Source organism: Psittacula echo (genome assembly GCF_963264785.1).
Source record: "Psittacula echo genome assembly, chromosome: Z".
NCBI lineage: Eukaryota > Metazoa > Chordata > Aves > Psittaciformes > Psittacidae > Psittacula > Psittacula echo.
Genome location: NC_137742.1, coordinates 94,557,266 through 94,582,670, shown reverse-complemented (window position 1 = coordinate 94,582,670; position 25,405 = coordinate 94,557,266). Strand labels below are relative to the sequence as shown.

The following is a 25,405-nucleotide window of genomic DNA, read 5'->3' as shown; positions in this document are numbered from 1 at the left end:
GAAGCCACCTCCGCTAGTCTTTAATGGATTGGGACAAGCTCTTAGTGCCAGTCGCCTTAGGCCTTTGCCTCCTATGCTGTTCCTCCCTTTCCTTGAATGTAATCTTAACACCTTTTGCAGCTGGTGACATTACTTATGTTTGGATATGTTTGAGAGGAAATTTCCTATATTAAGTGAAAATAAATTTGGACAGGAATCCCAGATTGAGAAAATAACTGTGGAAAAGTTGGCTTGTGAAAACCTCTTTCATTTTTCATAACTTGACAGCATAATTTTAAGCTCCAGGAAAAAATGATGACACTGCTAGGAAAGATCACTGATAGAGAGTCCTATAAATCTGAATGTGAAACATAGGGCCAGCACTGCAGTCATAGCTGAATTTGAACAAAGAAGTCAAGTCTCATACAAGGTAGGTACATAATGGAAAACTTGACCTCTGCTGCAATTCTCTTAAATGTGTGTCTTCAGTTAAAAAAGAGTTGGTGGCAAAAATGGCAATGGATGGCAGAATTCAAAAGAGCTTTTTCATGCAACTGTGTAAAAATCACTGTGGCACAAACTGCCTAGAGTATGATACTTAAAAGATTTGCCCATGTAGAAGGTATTATGTACGTATGCTCCTCACTACATGCAAGGTAGTTGCTATTGAGATCTGTGTATGCTTTGGGATACCTAAAGTGTTATTTTTAAACTAAATATTTGGAGTTCTTCATTAAACTGGACCAGAAAATATTTTTACGAGGCTGAATTTTTGTATAGGGCTAGTCATAAAGCAAACATTCTTATTCTCTAGCATGAGTCAAACCTAACTGTATCAATTGCTTTATAATACAAAATTATTATGTATTATGTTATAATACAAAAAGCTTGGTGGCAGCGAGAAAGACTTAATCACATCTGTCTTCCCATTCTATGTCAGTATGTTCTACACTGTCTTGCCCTTACTGCTTGGGTGATGCATTATCTATAACACAGTCACATATTTCAGGATTAAATTGAAGCGTGGAACAGATGAGTGCCTGCCATGCTTAAAACTTGAATCCATTGTGAGTCTAGCTGCATGTCTAATTCTGGACCCCTCAGTTTGAATGAATCGTCTGAGAAATTATGGCAAAAGTGACTTAATCAGTGGTAAATATCAGTTGTCACTGGTATGTGAATTCTCACTGTCTTGTACTCCAGTGCGTTCTTACAGCAGTATCATGCTGGAAGCCATTAAAGATGTTTGTTTACAGGCTTGTCTGCTAGGTTCCTTTGATGAAAGCTAAGAAAATTGCTGTTCTTTAACCAGTAGCTGTCGTCTTGGCATGCAAATTAGTTACATGTGTCTTGCCATATGGAGCTTGGGACACTTCCCAAGTCATTGTTCAAGAGTGCACAGGAGCATGCTGAGGGTTTGAAGTCTCCACAAATAACACTGCCAACTTGAAAATAATCCCTTGAAGTAGTATCAGCTCAAACAGGCTGTGACCTGTCTTGTCTTTTGTGTTGTGCTCTGAAAACAAACCACTGTTGCATGCAGATGCTGTTCTGGTATTGCTGAAATTAAAATGAACAGATGAGGCTGAGCTTTGTACAATCATGTTTCTCTTCCAAGTGGTTGGCTGGATTATGCTCAGCTACCTGTGCGATTTCTTGTTGAGGGTTGAAAAAGTATATCTGTCTGCTCAGTGATTTAAAGCAGCTTGTGTCAGTAACAAAGCAATCATAATTAAGCAAAACAACAACAGAAAAATAAACCTCTTTTCAGTTTTATCTGGTAATTCCAGGTGACCTACTGTTTGATTTGGCCTGACTAATTAATTTGTATTATTGCTCAAAGAAACAACGATTATTTTAAAATCAGTGCATATATTTGATATTTCTTGTATTCATTTTCAGTTAATCTTTGAGGGATTATATCTTCCCCTCCATGCATTTGTGAGTTGTTATATTAAAATCTTTCTGTTCATAGATACCTTAGTATGCATAATGCTATTTGCACAGATTTTTTTTCTATGTACTTTCTGTGCACGTATGTAAGTAAATAATTATACATGAATTTCTGATAGGTGTGCTCTTGCTTCTACTGTCAGCAATGGTATTACCCAAATGGGAAAAATATGGCAAAGAAACTAAGGATTAATGTACTGTGTAGTACCTGCACTCCATGTATGTTTCTCTGTCTTACTCTGTGGATCCCTCTCTCTCAAAAAACCTAGATGTTAGCTGTTTGATCATCCAAAAAGTAGACTTCTGAGAAAATTGCTCAGAAACAAGGCTGGGGCAGGGAGCAGGACCTCCAGAACTCAGTACCTACGTTTAAAAACTTTAAGAACTCTTTGCTTCAGTTGTTATGAAGCTAAGCTGTAAACCAATAAACCTTGAATGTCCACTTCCATATGGAATAGAATATAAATTTGTTATAAATAAATATGAAAAGAAGGATAAAATACGGAAAAATCAGAATGAACAACTCTGAAGAATGTTCACTTGCATTATCAAAAATGAAAATGTAAAGATTTTGTATGTGGGGGAAGAAAGACAAGATAATTTAAACTGAGGGGTGACCTCATCAATGTTTACAAATATGTAAAGGATGAGTGTCAGGATGATGGAGCTAGGCTTTTCTCAGTGATGTCCAGCAATAGGACAAGGGGTAATAGGTGTAAACTGGAGCATAAGAGGTTCCATGTGAACGTCAGGAGAAACTTCTTTACTGTGAGAGTGACAGAGCACTGGAACAGGTTGCCCAGGGGGGTTGTGGAGTCTCCTACGCTGGAGATATTCAAGGCCCGGCTGGACAAGTTCCTGTGTGATGTACTCTAGGTTACCCTGCTCTTGCAGGGGGGTTGGACTAGATGATCTTTTGAGGTCCCTTCCAACCCTTGGGATTCTGTGATTCTGTAAACAGAAATGAGTGGCCTGAAAACTTAACACTATCTAATTAAAACTGTTGCTTTTTATTTAAACATTTTGATTGACATGAAAATATTAGTTTATTTGTCTGTTGCCTTAGCTGCTTTCTGATCAAGATAATATATCTCTTCTGGCTTTGAAATATACCTTTACAGATCTGATTTTGTTTTCAAACAATTTCTTGCCTTCTTTCTACTAGTCACAGGGAGTAAGTGATGAGAGTAATAAAGTCAAATTAATGCAACTAGCCAGTATTAAGTATGTTCAGGTATTTAGAATACTTCTGTCTTCCTTGAGGTACTCTAAAACAGATGGTACCATTCCATATGCAGCTTGTCATAAACATGCAAACCACTTATTTACAGTCTCTGTTTAAAATGTGCTTGTTACCCCAGACAAAATGAAACCCTGCCAAAGTCTTCATCTTCATTTGTCATTAAAAATATTATTCCCCTGTCATTAGCTTTTATTGGAATAGTAACGGTTTTTAATTAAAATAGATTTGGAAGGCGGGGAGGGGATAGTGGTAGGAAAAGCACCAGTTTTATACAATCAGAAGTGAAGTTTTGCTGGTGTATTTTTTCTACTCCTACAGCGAACACTTTGCTGATGTGTAGCTGTCCAACAAAGTCTTCCAGGTACAAACACGACCTTGTGGCTCTATCAGTTTATGTGTGTATGTAGATTAAGATGAAAAAGAACTGGAGTGAGGGAAGAGGAGGAAGGGGAAAGGTCTTTGATATGAATCCAGCTGTAGGATTAAGTACCTAAATCTTTTCCCTTAGGGATCTCTCAAGCTAGCAAAAGTCTGAATACAAATGATACGCAGTTTTCCTCTGGTAGCATCACAGAGCTAACGTAGGAGTTAGCATGGTCTCTTCTGCTGCGATGGTGCTGCACTAAGTGAATTGAGATTCTTCTTGCAGTGGAAGTTCACCTGCTGACTGAAAGAGTTCAGTGCTAGTCTGCAGGAGCAGTGGTAGCACTCTGTGCTCTGGTACACTGATATGCTCACAAGGTCAGACCCTGAAAAAGAACCTGTGAGGGCTCTATATCTGTTATATTCTTTTCTTGTGTTGGCGACTTTGTGATTTCTATGCCTACAGGCAAATCACTTGCATCAGTTGGAGTACCGTCACTTCTTAGAGAACTTAGTATCATTGAGGTACATCATTCCTTAGCAGTTGAGTTCCTAGTGGTGGTCTTGACTATGCCTCCACAACCCCCAATAAATACCACCACTGTCAGAATCAATGTTCTTCTCTGTCTGCACTAGGAAGTGTTGAGTGAGTTTATCTATCTGCCATGCTTATCTGTTGGCAGACCAGACCAGGTGAATAGCCCCCAGCCTGTCACTGCTGGCCTGAGCTGCCCCATCAGAATACAAAGGCATGTGAGCAGATCAAGTACCTTGGGGTAGGTGGTTAGCTGCAGCAGCAAGGCAGCAATGGGGAGCTTGGGCAGACCAGGAATGGGAACTGGTTTTATGGAACAATGTAAGTTCCACGTTACCTTTCTAATGCAAACATTTGTTTTCTGAACAAAAAAATGAGAATCTGTTGTCAGACGTGATGCATACAGTATTTGTCAGTAAAGCTTTCAATACAAAGAATTTTGAAACAATTTTTCCTGATGTGAAACTGCTTGGAACAAGTGTTTCTTCTTAGGTGTTTGTACATTTGTACGGCTAGAAATGCTAGAAATCACTGTGGAGTTCAAATTCAGCTTTGTGGTAGAGTTTGAGTCTTGTTCTAGTATGGCCAATATAAATGTTATCATTTCCAGTGGTTAAATGACATGTAAATAAAGGTACTGTGTCCAGAATTAGATTGAAGATTTAAAAAAACACTGGAAGGTCAAATATTTGATTCTCACAAGAGAATTCTGCTAGATATGAAAGAAAACATTCTCATAAGTATGGAAAATTAACAACTGAACTGAACCACCTGGAATATTTTTTGCATGTTAAATCAGATCTAATTGTTACTGCAATAAACACGTGCAAATTGTTTGCAGCAATGAAAAGAACTACCCTGTTGGGCAGGAAGTTGCATTTACTCTTGCTTGTTATTATGAAGGAAAGATTTGATATTCCTGGTGACTATGAAGATTAAACCAGAGATTTATGTTAATGGAAAGGATTAAAAGAATCTTAATTACATTTATAAAGATGCAAATATTCGCCTGCATTTTATCTTTTTGCAGATGAATGTGCCATGAGGGAAATACTGAAGGGGGAGAATGTGTCCTCACTCTGAATTGGAACATCTGGTTTAATACTGCACTCACATGGTCATTAAGTATTAGTTGTTTTCACCAATGTGGTTTGGAACAGTGTAAGTGTGATAGACTTTTTCTCCTTATCTAACTTTGAATATCAGTAAAGAACAATTTACCACCATCTCCAAATAACTGAAGCCTGTTTAGGGTATTGCTTTGTGTGTTGCAATGAACTGTAAATACTACCTAGTGTGTATATATGTTTGGTTTTTTTTTTTGCTACTCTGTCACTTTCAGACTGATTTTCTAAAGGGTGAAGAGCTTGAAATACTGACTCCACTGTAGAATCATCAGCTAAGTTTCCCCAGTTTCAAACCATCCTCCCAGTGCAAACACAGGCCACACCAGCATGGAAAATTATGTGCTTTATTTGGGAACCCTAACATGTTAAGACGTATATGTACGTACATTTCATATGGAGAAATCATAGAAAAAATATGATTTGAAAAAGGAGGCAATTAGGGAGAAGGTGTAAACATCAATAGCAATTGGTTTTTTCTTGCTCTTCAACCGATTGTTTACTAACAGACAATTATATAGAAACAGAAGCCACTTGGATTTGTTATGCAATTCAACTGATGTGACTGTGAAAATGTCACAGCTCTCAAATCAATATAAATCTTCAAAAGGTTTTGAATAGTTAAACATCAAGTAATCCATATAGTAAAAGTCGTAGCTTTGTTGTCGTTGAGAAGGAGAAAGCTGTGCAAAATACTGTTTTGTAATTTTACTGGTAGTTCTTTCTTCATTGGAGTGCCTATCTTTAAACTTGGGGAAAGTTAAATTTTGTGGAGCACCAATTAAGTGCAAGAAGAAGTTTGCATCTTCTTCCATACTTTCAAACTTCCCGACAAAGTCGTAGTCTATTAAACATGGGCTGCAAAGCCTGTTGACGTGGTCCCAGTGGATATCCATACCCACTGGCCTATGTACATCCAGGAGATACTGAATGAACTCTTTAAATGTGACTCCAGCTCCTGTCCGTAATGCTTCTTTGGTGGCATTGACACGATATCTGGAAATGATGGCTTTTCCAAAAACCGGATGGTAGTAGTTGTTCGGGTGTTCGAACTTGTCCCGAAATGCAGATACCAGCTTTTCAAAAGGCTCACGAATGAAAAGCATCTTTGTGTAAGTGTTGAGCCGATGATAAATTCCTTTGTGATCAAACCCGTCCAGTCTTTTTAAATAGTTTCCATAGTGCACTGTGTTGTGCTGTATATCTTTTGTGGAAGAAGCCAGCCCGTTGAGAACCATGAGCACCCGTTTCCAGTTAGAGCAGCCTGCTTTTGGAACTTCACAGTATAGAACTCTGTATTTGTCTTCTACAAATATTCTAGAAACATGATAAGGAGTGATTATTCTTCTGTTATTACTCTTGTACTTGGAACAAGTTTCTCTCATAATCCGCTTTCTTTCTCTTTGGATCTGATAGAGATTTTTCCATTTGTCATTGTTTCTATCCTCAGATTTAAGCGTGGGCAGGTTGAGAACAGAGCTGTTTATGGAAATCAGAATTGGGCTCTTTTTAATTATAAATCTCCTCCTTCGTTTATGGAGCCTGATGGAATTGTTTTCTTCACTGTTCTGTTCATCTTTCATAGCAAACATGCTGCTTTGCCTTCTGTCTGTGCTTTGAAGCTTAGTGGGCATGTTTTCCGATGGGTGTAATGAATCGCTCTGCTTTACTGTTGCTACACTGTCTACAGTATTTTTTCTCAAACTTCTATCGTGGTTGTTGCTAGAAATGCAGTCCTGATGAGAAAAATAGATGAAAGATGTTAGTAAATAAGAAGGTGTTTGTCACTGGTAACAGCTTGTACAACTTACTGTGGATCTCTCATAGACCCTGAGCTCAGCAGAATTGTACAACAAAAGGCATTGCTGCAAGTACTCAGTGATGGGCCTACACTGTCGTATGGACTGTTGTCATCTTGTTCTGTGCTTACAGGAAAGTCAAAGGCTGCGACGAACCTGAACTGGCAAATTCCAGTTCAAATCTGGGTGGGAAGTTGTGCACAGAGGGAAGCCTAACAAGGAAGGGAGGTTTATAATGTTTGTAAAGTGGAGTGAAGATGTAGAGTGAGCAAGAGGGAGTGAAGAGTAGGAAAAGGGAAGCAGAAGGAGCTGAAGTAGAAGATGATTTGCAGAGACGTGGGTTAGTAAGGACATGAAAGGACCCTGAAGGGAGGCTTGAGTGAGGTGAGCCTTGGACCAAAGTGATTGAAGCTTGATGAGAAGCAGTAAGGGGTGGGAATGAATCTGTGGCTGGGATTAGGCAACTGAAACCAGAGTAAGCAACAGGGTTCTATGGACAAGGGTTTTCTGAGACCTGCGTGTTTTCACTAGTTGGATCTCACTAGTTAATACTACTTCTGGCATACTGGCCAGATGTGCTCCATTACTTTGGGCTTCTCAAAGCAGCTGCATTAAATCCCTGTCTACGTATTTATGCCTTGAAGACTAAAATTAGGCTCTGGACACTGTTTACTACATGTCATCACTGTTTCGAGAGCTCACCTGGGAGCTGAGTGGCATATGAATGACCAGGGAGTATTTCAACAGAGAAAGCAGATTGTAGTTGCAGAATGTTTATTGCTTACCCAAAATACTTAATGTTTCTGTAGAGGTTTTATAAATCATAAATTTCTGATTTTCAGTCTTTATTTGCTCCCTGATAGTATTTAAAACTGGCTTCAAAAATAAGATACTGGATGAATTTTAAGGTGTAGAGTATGGGGATTAGCGAGGTCATGTTCTTTCAAGGTGGCAGATTAAATCTCAATTGTAATAGTGTTTTACAAGTCTCTGTTGGCTGAACAAAGCGATGCTATGGGTAACTTAAAAAACTTGTGCTGTCATGGAGGTTATATCCTGCCTCATCCTTCCTTAAAGATGAGAGGCTTAAAAAAAAGGTCTCAAAAAGAGACTCAGTATTCATTATAAAAAGCATTAGTGACAAAAGAAACAAAAAATCAGATCGTCTATATTCTAAGTGACTTGCTTAAATTGGTAACTAGTATACAAAAGTCTAATAGAAGAGGTAAGTACTAAGCACAATTTTTAGACTACTATGCAAGTTGTTGCGGAACATAGGCTTCTAAAATATCTTGTAGCGGAGATGGTGTGTGATGTGTGGACTGGGAAACCAGGTGATAATTTTCATGCAAGACACTATGTATTCAATTGTTGGGGGTACTTGTTGTACTTAGCTCTTACCTTCAGAGGCTGTTTCTGGTAGTCAGAGGTGCATTGAAGATTTTATGTAGAATACACGTGTATTTCTAAATATTACTGTTTGCAGAGTGGCTGAAATTCAATCTAATTTACTCATGATGTGGCTGATATTTCAAGGTTTTAAAATTCAGACTTCCTAGATATTCACATCTTAAATGATGACACTGACAATGAACCTAGAGTTTTTGAGGAACTCAAATGTCATGATCTGAATGTCTTCTGCAGTGTTGACCCTTAATCAAGAAGGTCAAGCTGGAGCTGTAAAGATGGAGTGATGTCACTCACATCACTGATTTCACCAGGCAATGGCTTTTGGGTAGCAGCTGGCAGCTGCATAATTGCTCCACAAGTGCTCATATTTTGCACTTAACAACGAACTAGCGGCCGCGCATCACAGCTATACCCTGCTGCTGCCAGTGTCCCAACAGCCACTAGATGGAGGAATTTTACCAGGATTTTCCTTTTGCCTATTTCCAGCTGTCTCTCAAGGCATTATTTGATCAGCGTTATTTCGTACAGGATATTAATATATGCAAAGTTTAAGGTATCTTTTAGCAATATCCAGTCTAGAAAAAAACCCCTCATAACATTGAAGTTGCATAGCTTATCGTATTTATATTTTAAAAGGAAATTTGCATTTCATGGCAAAGCTTTGATGCATCTTTTCAATACTTCATCTGCATTCTGATGGCCTTATCTCAGCCATCTCTGTCCATACTATATACTCAGAATATGGGTATAATTTTCCTCATGTAGTTCTGAAAACTTACTTTTCTTGGTAGCTGGAATCCCATGTTATGTTTTATCCCTAAACAAAAAAAAAAAAAAAAAAAAAAAAAAAAAAAAAAAAAAAAAAAAAAAAAAAAATTGAAGACAATATTTAGTAAAAATAAAAGCATTGGTTGAATTTTCTACTAGACTGATAACAGTGTGTCCCCTCAGTAACTAAAAGGAAAATAGGAACAAGTTCTTTTAAGGCAAAGTTAAATAGAATCATAGAATCTTAGACCACTGTTGAATCATAATAAATGTATTTCATGGTAACAATGCTCCATGGAAGGCCTATTTATTTGCAGGTGTAATAATTATGAAATGGGATGAATGGCTCTACCTCTCTTTTACAGATAGGGAAACTGAGGTGGAGAAAAGCGATTGCTTAACCTCAGCTAAAAGGCCAGTAGCAGAACAAGAAGCAGCTGAAATCTGCGATCTTTGGTTAGAGCTCTAAAAAAAATGCTGTTCTTTGGCACTTACCAAAGCTTTGTGGTTTCTCCCCCTGCAACTTTGGATAGTATGCTACTTAATCTTAGTAATAGCTTGAATTAAGTACTATCCTTTGCTGTTAAACCACAGCAACATACAGTAAAGTTATGTATAAGTGAAGTAATGTTTGTGGAGTTCTAGAGAGACAAAAAAATACAGAATTGTGTTTTGCCAGATCTTCTGGTTTCTAGTTATGTCTACCTGAAAATGTAATAATAAAGATGAGAAAATCCTAGAAGGCAGCTTTAGCGTATGTGTAGGATCTGTTTATTATTCCTCACCTCTGCTAAGTATAAGTTAATACAGGAATTTATAATGGAAAACACTTTTTAATTATGAAATTATTTTGAGGCTTTTCAACTGCTGTCATCACTGCCACTTTTGCTTGAGAAATTCAGTTGCTTGAAGACTTCAGTTTAATCAGTCTGCATGATGAACCCACAGCCTTTTTGACAAGGGCAATTGCAGGTAAAGGTATTGCAGAGCATTGTAAGTGAAAGCATCACTAGGCTAGCTCAGTCCCTTTGGATTAATTTTCATGGAGCTATGAAAGGTCTCAAAACACAGTGCATGCATAGTTCATGCAAGTCCAACTCACATGATCTATCATGTTCTGGGTTTTTTGTGTTTTGGTGTTTTGTTGGGGTTTTTTTGTTTTTTATATCCGATCTACAAACTTGTGCTTATAAGTAAAATTGTCATGGTTATTTCTATGCTGTTATGGCTTATCTAGCAGTGGTTAATTACAACTAATTACATTTTTGTAGTAGTGTTTCATAAAGGTAACTTGAGAGATTTATACTTCACACTGATATGCTGTGCTTTAAAAGTTAAACACAAATGCTAGTAGGAGATGAGTAACTGTTTAAAGAAACGTTTCTTCATCTACTGGCTTTAACATGTAATCAGACAACAATTCATGTTTAATGTAAATGTTTGGTGAAGCACTTGCCAATCTCTTCTGTGTTTTCTGAGTTTGACTTCTAAAGTTGGCTTGTTTTAGCTGTCTTTCTCGTGATGCAGTCTGTCACTTCAGATTTAAAGCTACAAGGAAAAAAGCCTCTTAAGTGCAGTGAACTCAAAAGTTCTGTTGTACAGATCTACTATACTAATACAAATCTAAATTTAATGTTATGCTACATCTTTACTATACATGTGAACTTACCAGCTCTCGGATGTTGTTGCTTAAATGGTTGTCTATTTTTTGCCATAAATAAACCACTGGTGTCCTCTGCATACAGGTGAATTAGTGATCGTTAAATGTCTGGTGCCAGCCACAACGACCAACATCTCACTAGTGCTCAGAGAGAGAGCAGCTGGGAGACAGAATCATTCCATCAATCGTACATCGTTTATGTCAGTTTTCATAGTGTTCTTTTCTCTTCCCCTTGTGCAACCATTACTTTCCAGACCTGAGCTTGGCCTATGTTTTATGTCTGTTTTTGTTTTCTTTCATGAAATATGAGCCTTATGCTTCAGCCAGTCCTAACATGTAGTCAAACCCATTGTGAGCTTTTTTTTTTTAATTTTAAAATGCTACTAGCAACACAATAAAATGGCCTTCGTCTTCCCTGTGTAATATTATATAGCTTTTTCTCTCTGCCTTCTCCTCTATGTCTCTTGAAGACCTAATTTTGGTTTGTCTCTGGTGTTTTCCTCTGTTCTGAGACTACACTACAGCTGAAATATTTTTTAATAAAAATTATAACTTCAAGTCTGCGTCTGTGACTCCATCCCTTAATGGGCTTCTGTGAGTAGTGTATACTTCTTTGCTTCATCCTAACTGATCTGTGAAATATACTCTGGAAGGGCTGTTACTGTCATTGCATGCACATCTATGTCAAGTATCCTGTCTTCATGGACTCCAGTCTTAGGTCTTTACTCAGAGACAGGAACATATACTTAATTGCAGAAAGAGTAACAGATTAGCACTCAGAATTCTGATCAGCATTAAAGAAATTTTATTCTGAAAAGGAGTTTCCTTAAAGTACTGGTCATATCAGGTCATCTTTTTTCATATATACATATATATGTCTCATTTAAAATGAACTCTTAGCTTGTACAGTATAAAAGAACTGGCCATTTCTGATCCTAACTTACTCTGGTGTCTAATTTTCTACATATTTGAATGAAATTGCTCATTAAAGAAATTTATTTTTAAGATTACTACCTTTGTAAATTATTTGTTCTTGTATATATAAAATATATGAAGCATACATATTTGGGATACTTTAAAGATATATAACCCCTTGGAGGAAAATGCTTTTATTTTGAAATTGTTGCCTAATTAGTAGAATTTATATGTGTGTACCTTTTTTAATTGTATGCTATGTATATATCCTTTTTATATCTAGAACTTTGAGTTTATCTGATTAGGAAAAATTCCCTTTGAAGCCCCCATCTAAGCAACATACACAGAACCTCATTTTAACATGTACAAAATTAATGACACGAAGTAAAGAAGGCTTAACAAAACTGTAGCACCTCTTCAATTGTGCATCAAACAAGAAGCAAACCTATATAGTGAATCTATATAATCTAACCTCTTCATGTCCCTGGTGAAGCCAGAAGTATATGGTGCCATTTCTCACATATGAGTAAACTTATAGCGAATGCTTTGGTTAAATGATACACTTCTGCTCTTGTCAAACCAAAATGCTTAGTGACAGGACATGCATCACTGTGTTTTATGGAAGGCTGTGAAGTCATATTTCTCAAACATAGAGTGTATTTTCATGTCTGTTTAACACTAATTGTTGCAACAGTAAAGAAAACACAAATTTTACTGTATTCTCTATGAATGTGGGGTTGCCTGCAGGAAAAACTTGAGCCTCCTGCAGTTTGACCAAAGAATCTGTCTGTCACTCTCCAAGTGGAAGCAGTCAAGCAGTCTCCATAGCATCCTTTGCTTTTATGGCACCTTTTTGTATTTGGTGGCAGAATAATTATATGTATGAGAAGAAAGATTTTATTTATGTATGAATTGTAAGAGTAAATTATTGGGGAATGTATTTGTAATGCAGCTTTTCTGGAAGAATATGTTACTGTGAATGTTTCATTCTGATATCCATTGCTACAGTATGTACCATCTAGTGATTTTTTCTAAACTTCACGTTGCAAAGTGTAGTAAGTTATTTGCTACTATTCCAGCTTTTCACATGTGAGAAGCAGAGGCTAATAGCTGCATTTGCCAAACTGATCTGATTTTTAGGTTGCCATGTTTTGAATTACAAACTCAAATATTGATTGTCTCAAATCCCCATACTACTGATCAAGTTTTACTTTGAAAAATTTAAATTCAGACTCATATGGTGGTGAGTCTTCAGTAATGTCTAGATTAGCATGCAGGTATCTGATCTCTAATCACGGTGTTCAGTTCACCACATTGTAGATGATTTCTCAAGTAGCGAGATGCAGTTTATCCACTGAACACTGTAGTTTTGAGGCCCAGGTTCTGCTGCACATGTCTGGATCAGCTGCTCACTTGCGCACACCAAGCTGCCTGGATGCCAAATATCCTTAACATGCCACGTGTCAACAGACTGTGGGCTGTAGAAGCATTTCCAGCTTGCGTGAAGCTGGCTAGTAGTTTAGGGACTGAGCTGCTGAGAGAAGGATCCTTCAGTAAGCTTCATTGTAGGGCACATGGGCTGTATGGAATATAAAGCTGTAACTTCTTGAAGAGCCTGACTGTGAGAAAGATACAATTTTGCCCCTGGTTGGTGGCGTGTGTTCCCAGGAACTCCTGGCTTTTAAAAGCCATTATGGAGAATATAACTGTTAACTTCAGAGTACTTCTTTTTGCTTTGATGGTATTCTGCACTCGTGAGATCTCACTTGGAGTACTTTGTGTAGTTGTGGTGTTCTCAACGTAAGATGGACATGGAGCTGTTGGAGCAAGTCCAGAGGAGGCCAAGAGGATGATCAGGGGTTTGGAGCACCTCCTATGTGACGACAGGCTGAGAAAGTTGGGGCTGTTCAGCCTGGAGAAGATAACGCTGCGTGGAGACCTCAGAGCAGCCTTCCAGTATCTGAAGAGGGCCTACAAGGATGCCAGAGAGGGACTCTTCATGAAGGTCTGTAGTCATAGGACAAGGGGTAACGGGTTAAAACTTAAACAGGGGAAGTTCAACTTAGATATAAGGAGGAAGATCTTTACTGTGGGGGCAGTGAGGCGCTGGAATGGGTTGCCCAAAGAAGTTGTGAATGCTCCATCCCTGGCAGCTTTCAAGGCCAGGTTGGACAGAACCTTGGGCAACATGGTTTAGTGTGAGGTGTCCCTGCCCGTGGCAGGGGGGTTGGAACTTGATGATCTTAAGGTCTTTTCCAATCTGAACCATTCTGTGATTCTATGTTAGTATTTCCCCAGCTGCAATTATTGGCTTCTCTTCTGTACTTCTACAATCTCAGGTTTTGGCTAATAATTACAGCCCTTTTTTGTACTTCTGCTGTTAATATTAATGCTTCTTTCCAATAATTTCTTTACCTTTCTTTCCCTGTATAAAGAATTCTGTCTCTGCTCTGACTCTGTGATCCAGCACTTCTGAGGAGGCTTGTAATATTTCCAGAAACAAAAATGTCTGCATTTGATTAACTAATTTTTAATTGATCCTTCTCAATTTGAAACTTACTTGAGTTTTATTGCTTTACTGTTGTCTTTGCCAGCAATGTTAATGCAAAAAAAAAAAAGTCTCTTATAGGGAAAATTTAAGCAGCATATTTCATACTCTTCAGATGGATGTTCATTAGCAGCAACATCTGACAGAATTGCTGACAAAATATGCTGCATTTGAAGTAAAATTTATAGAAAAACTATGGGGTTTTTTGAGTGCAGTTAAATAAAACGATGTTTGTTTGCTGTGCAAATGTTAAACCTCATCTTCTCATGCGTTCATGGTTCTGGCATGCAACATTGATCTCCCATTATACTTTGTGGCAAAGAACCTGATTCTTAAGTCCATCTCACTGAGTTAAAGGAACTGAAAACTTCAACAGGTTTGATGGTTATGGCTTTCTCACACCAGGGGATGGATAGAATGTTTCTGTGGTTATTTCTCAGTCTCCAAAGTAGCCCTTTGGAGCTATAAGTAGTTAAGTATGACCCTGAGTAAAGAGCTGGTTTTTTTCCCTTGTTTGGGAAAGCATAAATAGCTTGCCAAACTACAGAGGGTAAGAGTTCTTTTAATGTCCTTATGGGACTCCTTTCATATGCACGTTCCTTTGTAAATCAGGTAACTCATTCTTCCCGAGTTCTTAAGTTTTTGTTTCAATCCTACCATTGCCCAGCATGCAATTTTATAGTTTAAATGCAATCTATATGAGGAACTTCGAACTCTGACTTGAGGCTTATTCTTAAGCCGTTTGTGACAAAGTATTCTACTTCCCCAAAAGATAGACATTCACCCTAATTTTCCCCTCTTCTGTGCCCATAATGTGCACAAACTGAATTACTTCATATTGATCTTGTGCTTTTCAATCTGAGCCAGCTTCAGCAAGGTAGGCATTGAACCTAAGTGAAACTGCTAGCTTCATATTTCTACACCAGGCAAATCTGCAGTTTCTCCAGCTCATTGGCAGCAGACAACACAGTATTGTGCTGTGTTTGTGTCATGGTAGCAGCTTATGTACACCTCAGTTGATTAAAACGATTACTGTGGGTTTTTGTGGTTGAAATGACTTTCCATCTTAATGAAGTAAGGGAGTCTCTGGGCAGAAGTATGGTATGAGGGGAAAGCTGAAATGCATTTCTGAAGGGCATACCCTGGATATAGTTGAAAGCATTTGGTTCATCCATCAGTTTGAAAGAGAAAAATATTACAAATGAAGGAACCAAAGTAGAGATCAGTAGACACATTAAGTAACTTTTAATATTTGCCACTTGAGGACTTTTACACTGTCAAAGAACTTGATATTCCCAGTTCACTTTTGGTACCAGTAGCTGATCTTGTACATCTGAATTGAGCAAAACTGCATGAAGTCGTCATTCTGAAGCACAGCACTTGCTGAGTTGTGGCTGCTGCCATGTTGTCATTGCTTCCCTCTTGATTACCTCATGAACTCCCTTGTAACAAATACTCTTGACATAATGTTCCTCTTGGTGTTTTAATGTAGGCCATTCCTCATGCACAGCTTTCTCTGCTTTTTCCATAGGAGATTCTTGGAGTAAAAGCGTATGGAGCTGGTAACTGCTGTTTCCAAATGTAGGTGCCACCTGTATATAGGTTTTGTGTCTACACAGTGTTTCTCAGGCAGAATACCCAGGCTATCCTCCTGCTGTTGTTTCCCCCTCATAGTCTTTGTATCTCTTGGGAACTTGAGCCTGTTTTACTGTACACATTTTTGTGTTAAGTGTACTAGTAAGAAATACCAGCAACTGAAACTGATATTTTTCAGTATTTTAAACACAATTTCATGTGAGAAATAAAATTGCCTTAAAAATTTTAGGGTTCACTGGGGTCAGGGCAAGAGAGAAGCAGAAGAATATATTCTTTTTGAATCAAAACCCAATTAAAGTGTTGCTCTGACTTCTTGGTAAGTCGTCCCCTTCCTTTACCTCCCCTCCCCCCCCCAATATTTACAGTGACTTTATTAGAGTATTGTTTGAAAGTGTGGTGTTAGTCTTGTCCAGAAAGTTATTGTTTTACATTTACACTTTGTAATGAGGCTTTCTTTTATCTGTCCTCTACTCCACTATTGAGATCATAAGTTGTTTGAAGAGAAGACTTTCGTATTGCTTGGAATTTGAAAACCCTGATACTTTGACTTGCAGCATGTTAATAGAACAGGAATAGGAAGCCTTCAAGAAAGGCAAATACTACTGTGTTTTTTCATAATGTTCTTATGTTGTAAAATATACAGAATCAATCTCCTTGACTAAATAATCATGTGACTTACACTTGGTCTGTTTCCTTGAAGGCTAATAAAAAGGAAAGGGAAATGTATGGTATCTTTATATTGCAAGTTTAACTGAGTGAATACAAGAAGCTGTTTGTGAATTTATTATGAGGAAAGTACCACTACTTGTTTACTTTATCTTCTCTTTGCTCTTTAGCCACCCTAATTAGAGACTGCCATTTTATGGCTTAATTTATATTCTGTGAGAATTCTATGAAGAAAGTGGAAAAGTCAAGCCTGTGCTATTGTATTCCCTATTCCTTCTGTGGACCTATCCCTGGGAATACAGTTAATTAGCATCATTAGCTTTCAAGCACTGTCAGCAGTTACTTGCCATTTCTATTTAATACCTTTCAGTTATTTTCCATTCTCACATACATAATATTTGCATATTGCCTTCATAGCATGACTTTGACAAGGACATTATGCTTTATTCATGTTTATTAGGAAGTAAAAGCTAAGGTTTAAAATATAGCACTGCACTTATATTTAGTAGCCTGTAAGAACTCTTCAGGTAACCGGAATAGTTTCAATGAATCTCAAGCCAGCACTTGATGTAATTTGTGACTGTAGAGAAGCAGGAGTTAGCTAGAACAGCTCACATAGAACCCAGAAACATTTCAAGAAACTGTGCGAGCAGGACACTAAAGCTTCAGTGGTCTTTCTATTGAAGCGAGGACACAGTGATACAGGTAGAATTTTGGACTGCTTTCATGTCACTCTGTAAAGACATTTATTTGGGAGAGAAAGCACAAATGGAAAAAAAGGAGACTGCAGGCAAAACTTAAAAGGTAGATCCATACAGACATGCCTCTGAATGTTGCTTCAAGAGATTTAAGGAATTAAAGATAACCAAGTCAAAGCACAAATTAAATTGTTCTAAAGTCAATTAATAAATTAAAAAACGACATACTGATGTGTCAAAGGACTTCAAGGCTTGATGGCAGATGACATGAAACTTCATCAAAAATCAGATACAGAGTGAGTGATGTCTGTGCCTGACAAGACAATGCCAGCAGGTCTGGGAGGCAGTCAGATACTGTTATTGTCCATGAAGGCCACCAGGCATATCAGGAGGCACCTCTCCATCAGTAAAGTGGCAGTTTGGTGTTTGTGTTTTCTCCTTGGCAATGTAAATGTCAATGAAAATTGGTAGGAGGCCACCTGGAAAGCAGGACTTTGTGTCTGTACAAGTTGTCAAATATTTTCTTACCTTAGTGTAAAGGACAGTGCTTGAGGAAAGGAGTTTTTCTTAAAATGAGAGAGAAAGGTATTCTCTGTTTGGCCACTCTTCCCTGTTTCCTACAGGTGCCATTTCTTGTGCAGCAGTCTGCCTGGACTGTAGGAACCTGGAGGGCTCTTGTATATTTGACTCTCTGGCACTATGAACCATTAGTAGCACCTGAAGTGAGAGCACTTCTGCCACTGCCATTTTATGGCCACATCTGCAGTATTTTTTTTAGTTGCACATAATAGCACTTCCTAATTTTTCTACTATCCCAGTGTAGAATGGTGCATCACCCCAAGAAGGGGCCATATGAATGGAGAGATTTAATTGTTTGCATCTACCTTGACAACCCAACCTTGGGATACAGTTGCTATGACAGTTGAATCATCTGATTTTGTAAGTTGATGCATGCAAACAGTGAGGAGCCAATTGGTTGCTGAATATGGTTAACTACAGATGTAATTTTTATTTTGGTGATCAAAGTGTGTGAATATGTCTGATTTCATTGAAACCTTTTCATGATCATTGTTCAGAGCATTTCAAGGTATTTGTGGCTTGCTCAATACATTGCATGCAATGTACTAAGTGCATACAATGAACTGAGTATATACAATTTATTCTCTCCATTATGCATTGGCTAAGGGATTTCTGAAGTAATCTGCCACTCTAATTCAGCCTTCTGAGACAATCATCTTACAACAAGAATGATTTCCTGACAACAGAGCACACTGCTGACTGGGTATGTGGCTTACACAGTGTAATTTCATATTGTAACTCTTTTTTTGATGCCTCTGCTGTAGTGCTAATTAAATCCCAGGATTGTAGCAGAAAACTACGCACATACAGGATGACTTTATCTATGTGACTGTTTTACCTGAAATGCAACTCTTTCACTTCAGATGTGGACATTTAAGTTAATATATTTTTGAGTTTTTGTTGAGAATGCATACAGGTTGCACTGGTATATGTAGAAAAGAGCTATTTTTAAATCTTAGAGTAGTGTATGCAGCTTTACTAGATAGCCTCTAAGTGTCAATCTTTTGCATTTATTGAGAGTATTTGACCTTTGACAAGTCATTTCAGTCTTTATATCCATTTTTGATGTTATTGCAGAAACATAGAATGGTTTGGGTTGGAAGGGACCTTAAAGCTTATCCAGTTCCCACCCCCTGCCATGGGCAGGAACACCTTTCAGTAGACCAGGTGGCTCAAAGCCCTGTCCAGCCTGGCCTTGAACACTGCCAGGAATAGGGAACTGAAACAGGTTGCCCAAGCAGGTTGTGAATGCTCCATCCCTGGCAGTGTTCAAGGCCATGTTGGATGGAGTCTTGGGTAACATGGTTTAATGTGAGGTGTCCCTGCCCGTGGCAGGGGAGTTGGAACTAGATGATCTTAAGGTCCTTTCCAACCCTAACTATTTTGTGATTCTATGATTATGTTAACACGCTCAAAGTTGACTTCATTGTAACTGTGACTATTGCATTTAAAATGAATAGTGTTCCTCAGAAACAGACCTTTTACAATTTGCAAATCATAGAATCACAGAATTATAGAATAGTTAGGGTTGGAAAGCACCTTAAGATCATCAAGTTCCAACCCCCCTGCCACGGGCAGGGACACCTCACACTAAAACATGTCACAAAAGGCTTTGTCCAACCTGGCCTTGAACACTGCCAGGGATGGAGCATTCACAACTTCCCTGGGCAACCCATTCCAGTGCCTCACCACTCTCACAGTAAAGAACTTCTTCCTTATATCCAATCTAAACTTCCCCTGTTTAAGTTTGAACCCGTTACCCCTTGTCCTGTCACTACAGTCCCTAATGAAGAGTCCCTCCCCAGCATCCTTATAGGCCCCCTTCAGATACTGGAAGGCTGCTCTGAGGTCTCCATGCAGCGTTATCTTCTCCAGGCTGAACAGCCCCAACTTTCTCAGCCTGTCGTCACATAGGAGGTGCTCCAAACCCCTGATCATCCTCTTGGCCTCCTCTGGACTTGCTCCAACAGCTCCATGTCCATCTTATGTTGAGAACACCACAACTACACAAAGTACTCCAAGTGAGGTCTCATGAGAGCAGAGTAGAGGGGCAGGATCACCTCCTTCGACCTGCTGGTCACACTCCTTTTGATGCAGCTCAGGATATGGTTGGTTTCTGGGCTGCGAGCGGTCACTGAAGCTGGCTCATGTTCATTTTCTCATTGACCATCACCCCCTAAGTCTTTCTTCACAGGGCTGCTCTGAATCTCTTCTCTGCCCAACCTGTAGCTGTGCCTGGGATTGCTCTGACCCAGGTGTAGGACCTTGCACTTGTCATGGTTAAACTTCATCAGGTTGGCATCAGCCCACCTCACAAGCGTGTCGAGGTCCCTCTGGATGGCATCCCTTCCCTCCGGCATATCAACCGAACCACACAGCTTGGTGTCATCAGCAAACTTGCTGAGGGCGCACTCAATCCCACTGTCCATGTCACCGACAAGGATGTTGAACAAGACTGGTCCCAACACCTATCCCTGAGGGACACCACTCGTTACTGGTCTCCAGCCGGACATCAAGCCATTGACCACAACTCTTTGCATGCAGCCATCCAGCCAGTTCCTTATCCACTGAGTGGTCCACCTATCAAACTGATGTCTCTGCAGTTTAGAGACAAGGACTTGAGGGTGTTGGTCGATGAAAAAATGAACATGGCAGGGAGGTTGGAACTTGATGATCTTAAGGTCCTTTCCAACCCTAACTATTCTATGATTCTATGATTCTATGTCATGTGGGACAGTGTCAAACACGTCCCACACAACTTTGCACAAGTCCAGGTAGATGACATCAACTGCTCTGCCCCTGTCCATCAATTCTCTAGCCCCATCATAGAAGGCCACCAAATTGGTCAGGCAGGATTTCCCCTTAGTGAAGCCATGCTGGCTGTCACCAACCACCTCCTTGTTTTTCATGTGCCTTAGCATGCCTTCCAGGAGAAGCTGCTCCAAGATTTTGCCAGGCACAGAGGTGAGACTGACTGGTCTGTAATTCCCTGGGTCATTCATTTTCCCCTTCTTTATTTCCCTTTTTCCAGTCATTGGGAACTTCACCTGACTGCCATGATTTTTCAAATATGATGGACAGTGGCTTAGCAACTTCATTCACCAGTTGATCTGATTTGGTGGTCTTCTCATGGGCTTACAGTTGATCTATTGGGGGGAAAAATCAGTATTTTGGCTCCAATGGCCGAGTTCTCTACAGCATAATTACTCGTTATTCAGAAATGGGGTATTTTAAACCTCTGTACTCCAATGTCTGAGGATTTGCTACTCTGAGAACTGGAACTGGAAGTGTGGATTTAAAAAAATAATTTGTTACAGTATTATAACAGCTCCTATTTAAGCAACAGTTATTTGAGTGTGTAGCACTGTCTTTCAAGTATGAAGAATTTGGCGTTTCCTTCTGTGGGTACAGGATCAGTTCATCAGTGAACGAGTAGTAATGCATTATCGATTTCTGCATGTGATGGCAAACTGCTCTCCTAATCTATTCACTCATGCTGTGTCTTCTTGCTGTACTTTTCCCCAAAAGGACTGGGATGTTAGTGCTGCTCTACTGAAACCATGCATTTTGGAAAACTGCAGTGGGCTTGCAAAAAACAAGTTTTTTGTTCACATGTTTTCATCTCTTTGTGTCTCTGCCTTAAGAAGAATTAAAGCCATTGGGAAGATGGTTGGAAAAGAACATCACTGTTTTACATACTCTCACTGGCTTCCAACCTGTCCTCCTTGCATAAAAGGGGCCAGCATTTTTTAAACTGTCATAATGCCCTGTGGGAGAAGCTTTAATTATCCAAAAAGTGAAGATCAAAAACTATAACATAAGGACTTAAGTGAGGTATGAACATTTTTTGCATCATAGTTTAGAATGAATTTAAATGTCTCTTTGTGTTAACTGATGCAAATCTAGCTATCTAGCTTTCCTTTCTTTTTTCTTTTTTTTTTTTTTTCTTTAACCCTTTTTAGTCACTTTAAGATGAAAAACAAAATCTAAGGCCTTCTGGCAGGATTTTCACGCAATCTCAGATTGTGTTTTTGCAGATGCTCTCAACATTCTTTGGTGGAGCTGAAGCAAACTGAACATTGCAAAGGCACAGGACATGCAATTTTAGATAGCTTTTCTGTACCTTCTGCTGTACAGGACATAGAGATTCCATTTATCCTGAGAAAATATATAATAGCATGGCCTTGAATCCTGTCCCATAACTGCTTGTGCATTTGGTTTGTTTACACAGAAGTGAAATTCAGCATATATTCCTCTGAGAATCTCTCATGCCAGTTCCACAGAGGAACTTGTGAAACCTGCATTATCACTTTTATGGTTTGTATGTGGTGCAGGGCTGATAATCCTATAAAAGAAGAATGTATCTTACATTAATAAAATCAAATCAATAAAATTATAGGAAGCTTGATCTGATCTCAGTTTGCTACCTCTTAAATTTGAATCCATAGCTCTGTTTTCCTTGTCAACAACTGAGACTCCAGACTATAAATTGACATAATTTTCCTCCTCCCCCCTATTAAGAAAGTGGTAATTGCAAAGCTGTTGACAGCAAGTGCTGGGAGAAGCAACGTGAGTGATTTCCTTGGTGACTGTCAAAAACTTCAGACAAGATTTTCAAACTACATTTGTAATAACAGAAGTACACTGTGGGAAAGATAGGCAATGTGGTCTTTAGTGAGCTTGGTTCACTGATGTACTGAAATCAGCTGCCAGCCATTCCAGCTTCATTAGTGGTGTATTAGCTTGGGGAACTCACTGAAAGACTAAATGATTCATTGCATACCTTGTTTTTACAGAGAACCAATAATAACTTTGAAGTTTAGACACGGAACCTCTGGTATAAAGTCTGAACATATTTTTTGCAACAGTGGGTCCTCAAGAGATCTTTTCTGTAGTGACAATTCTGTATTGCATAATGGTGTGTTTCTTAAAAATCCATTCTATCCAATCACAAGATGACAGATACTGTCTTGGAGTGAATTAATAGAAGAAAAATTAATCTGCAGTTAGTAAATGGCTAAGTATGGGTCAGGCAGTTTCTGAGGTTGTTGCTGTGCTGCTTTTGTCTGGGATAGAGTTAATTTCCTTCACAGTACCTGGTATAGCGCTGTGTTTCGAATTTAGTAAAACAGTGTTGGTAATACAAAGGTGTTTTAGTTACTGCTGAGCAGCTTACACAGAGTCAAGGACATTTCTGCTCCTGGAGGAGGCTGGGGGAGCACAAGGAGTTGGGGTGGGGTACTGCTAGGAAAGCTGACCTCAACTGACACAAAGGATATTCCATACCATATGGCATCAGGCTCAGCATAGAAAGTTCAGGGAGGAAGAAGGAAGGGGGGACATTTGGAGTGATGGCATTTGTGTTGCCGGGTACCTGTTAAAGCCCTGCTTTCCTGGAGATGGCTGAACACCTGCCTGCCAATGGGAAGTGCTGAATGAATTCCTTGGTTTGCTTTGCTTATGTGCTCAGCTTTTGCTTTACCTAGTAAACTGTATTCATCTCAACCCATGAGTTTTCTCATTCTTACTCTGATTCTTAAACCCATCCCAACAAGGGACAGTGAGCGAGCAGCTGTGTGGGGCTTAATTGTTGGCTGGGATTAAAACCACAGCAGTTACTCAATGTAGGTAACACTAGTTTTGTGTTTTTCTGATTGTGTTTTAAATGGGCTTAGTTTTCAACAGTTTGCATATGCTAGGTTTCAAAGCCTGTGTAACATAAAATTATGAGTTTAGCATAACTGAGTTGGTCTGTAGCTTGGTTCGTCTCTCTCTGCCTCAGTCTCCACAGCTGTGAAATAGGAAGAATGCACCTTCCTCAGAGTGCAGAACATGTTAACTGATTGGCCAAGAACATAAATGGCTGGTGATCTGCATACCTAATGATGGTCTCCTTAACTGAGGATTATATTGCTTATCACAAGCAGTACTAAAGTTTTCCTGTTGCATTTTGTGCTACTTTATTTGTCTTGGAATTTCCTAAAAGTTCTATCTTTGTTTATATGTTAATGTTGATAGACATAATGTTGATATTTTCCCAATGCTCTGACTCTGCACGCACCTTTGATAGGATAGATTTTCAAATATCATTATGCAGTTGGTTGGCCTCACATCCTATTTCACCTGAAGTGTCACACTGGATTAGCTGGTAGAGAATTGAAGTATTCCTTGCAAAAGTGAGATTTGTGTTTATATGAACCCCTTGCGTGATTTTTAGTGTGGGGGCTTGGAAGCTTTATTTGGTTTTGTAATGTCTTTCAAATGAATTTGGATGTGGATAGGATATGAGGCTATTAAATCAAGAGTTTTTAATGTGTTTTGACAAGCTACTTTCTGGTTATATTCTGAAAATCTTCGTAACTGTTAAAAAGAAACCCACTGCAGTAATTTTTTTGTGATGATTTCACCTTTGTCAGTAAAATAATGCAAAGAAATTCTTCCCTGTTATATTAAGGCTACAGAGATCTAAAACTAGCTGTAGTATCTTTGCTTAAATCATAATCCTCTGTGAGTCCTCCAAAAGGAACTGGTATCTTATTGCTGTGTAACAATTGTCCCCATAGAACTGTGCCACCTCCTTGTTCTCAGGGTTCTTTCTTCTCTTTCAATGCCCTAAAGGTATCACAATAACCAAAATGAATATAAGTAGACATCTGAAGAAAAAAGTGCCTATTAGGATTTCTAATGTTTTGAACATTTTCCTGCCTTCCCTTACCTGCATGTGGCTTTGTTTAAGGAATAAACTTGCAAATAACTGGAAATCCAGATAGGGATTTCTCTTGCTTTAACACTATACCTAATTTACTTGTTACTGAATTAAAGAACTATTGAATAATAAAGTAATACAGAAACTCTGGGTCAAGTGAAGAATTGCATTTGTTTCAACTTTAATTAATTATATTTATCTGTATTTAATGTTTCCTTTAATGCAAACAAATGTCCAGACATTCATGGCATATAAAATGTTGCAACTCATTTAAAACTATTGAATAAAAATTCTCTTCTTCTGTGCATCACTCTTACTGAAACTGGGAGGTAGTAATGAACACATCATCTGCTCTATTTTTTTTTTTTTTTAAAGAATATGAATGATTTCATTGCAAGTAAAAGTTATTTTAAATTAAATAAAAATCTGTGTAGTGTTTTAGATAGTAAGCTATAGCACTAAGAACCTAAATCTCATTAAGCATAGTTAAATAAGAGCAGAAAATATTATAGTGATTTTCATTGTCTAAATTTGGAGAAAAATAGATGAGGTATATTTGTTGCAGAAAGCACAACATGGAAATCCATGATTATATTCTTCCTTTTTTCTTCTTTATTTTCATAACAGAAGCTGCTTTTTTTAATGTACATGGAAGCCTTTGATTTTGCAGTTTCATACTTAAAAAAAAAAAAAAAAAAAAAAAAAAGTACTCCTAAAATTGAATGCAGTTTGTAACTGGGTTATGTAGTGAAAGCTAAAAACCTGTCTGGTTTATGTGGCTTACTTCCTAAAAGCAAGCTTGTGTGATAGTACCACCATCTCTCATCAGATTAAGGTGAGCTTGCATAACAGCATGGGCGTGA

At 38.5% G+C, this 25,405-nt stretch overlaps 1 protein-coding gene across 1 annotated transcript in view; it reads right to left on the bottom strand.

The window, feature by feature from the left end:
- Positions 1 to 5,787: 5,787 nt before the first annotated feature.
- CHST8 (carbohydrate sulfotransferase 8) overlaps positions 5,788 to 25,405 on the bottom strand; it is a gene marked incomplete at both ends in the record, with an annotated part of 139,201 nt that continues 119,583 nt past the window's right edge. Inside the window, 2 exons of the mRNA XM_080636951.1 lie at positions 5,788 to 6,933; positions 9,186 to 9,223. Of these exons, the coding sequence (XP_080493077.1) occupies positions 5,788 to 6,933; positions 9,186 to 9,223 (1,184 nt within the window). The remainder of the gene's footprint in view (positions 6,934 to 9,185; positions 9,224 to 25,405) is intronic.